The following is a 1454-nucleotide window of genomic DNA, read 5'->3' as shown; positions in this document are numbered from 1 at the left end:
ATGCTACTAATCCAGGAAAACATGCAGATCTTAAGTAACTTGACATCTAAATTTCCAACCTTCTTATTGACTGGAATTCCTGGCCTAGAGTCTGTCCATGCGTGGATTTCTATCCCCTTCTGCTGTCTCTATGCCATTGCCCTCTCTGGGAACAGCATGATCCTGTTTGTCATCATTACCCAGCAGAGTCTCCATGAACCCATGTACTATTTCCTCTCTATGCTTTCAGCTGCTGACTTGGGGTTGGCCATTTCTACAATGTCAACAACATTAGGTATCCTCTGGTTTGATGCAACAGAAGTCAATCTAGATACCTGCATTATCCAGATGTTTTTTCTTCATGGATTTACATTCATAGAATCTGGGGTACTGGTGGCTATGGCTTTTGACCGCTATGTGGCCATCTGTGATCCTCTGAGGTATACTACTATTCTCACTAATTCCAGAATAATTCAGATGAGCTTGTTAATGATTATACGTAGTGTAGTGTTAATAGTACCACTACTTTTGCTCCTTAAGCCTCTCTATTTCTGTAGAGAAAATGTCCTTTCCCACTCCTACTGCTACCACCCAGATGTGATTAAATTAGCATGTTCAGATACTCAGGCCAACAGCATCTGTGGATTAATTGATCTCATCCTGACCACAGGAGTAGATACACCATGCATTATCCTGTCATATATCTTGATCATTCGCTGTGTGCTCAGTATTGCCTCCCCTGAAGAACGCCATAAGGTCTTCAGCACTTGTGTGTCCCACATTGGAGCAGTCGCTATTTTCTACATCCCCATGATGAGCCTATCCTTGGTGCATCGCTATGGTCCATCAGCCCCCAAAGTGGTCCATTCGATGATGGCTAATATATACCTGCTTTTTCCTCCAGTGCTCAACCCCATCATCTATAGTGTAAAAACAAAACAGATTCGCAAAGCTGTACTCAGTCTTCTCCTTGCAAAACAAACAGAGCTGTTTGTTTGAGAAAAACCTGAAAAAAGTGACTTTCACTGTAGAAAAGTAGTCCTGGTAAGTTACTGTCTATCAGATTTTTTTTGTCATTTTATTCCTTAATCAACAAATATTTAGAGAGTGGCTTTGTGTTTTCAGTCATAAATATGTCACATCCCAAGAATTTTATAGTCCAAAAGGGAAACATGAAAATCATTGATAATGAAATAAGAAAATACTCAGAGTAATTAACATTTAGTGACTACTTTATACTATGTGTTCTACTAACAGCTTTTAAGACATATTCCATTTACTCTTCAAAGAGCTCAGTGAACTATACAATATTAATTACATTTTAGAGATGAAGAAAGTGAGGCCTAAAGACATTTAGGCCATCAAAGGCCAGACATCTGACATGGCTGAGGGTTGAGATTTGAATCCAGGCTTTCTGTGTCTTAGATGCCATGCTCTTCACTAGTGTATTAACACTCTGCCAAAAGCATCTAGGA

General features: G+C 39.6%; 1 protein-coding gene across 1 annotated transcript; it reads left to right on the top strand.

The window, feature by feature from the left end:
- LOC122484244 (olfactory receptor 51F1-like) lies at nt 1-1018 on the top strand. The gene is given in 2 exon segments (XM_043582237.1): nt 1-932; nt 934-1018. Coding segments are annotated over 2 exon segments (1017 nt in total).
- The last annotated feature ends 436 nt before the right edge of the window (nt 1019-1454 follow it).

The sequence above is a fragment of the Prionailurus bengalensis genome, chromosome D1 (genome assembly GCF_016509475.1).
Source record: "Prionailurus bengalensis isolate Pbe53 chromosome D1, Fcat_Pben_1.1_paternal_pri, whole genome shotgun sequence".
Classification (NCBI taxonomy): domain Eukaryota; kingdom Metazoa; phylum Chordata; class Mammalia; order Carnivora; family Felidae; genus Prionailurus; species Prionailurus bengalensis.
The sequence above is the reverse complement of the archived record's forward strand: the minus strand, read 5'-3'. Positions and strand labels throughout refer to the sequence as shown.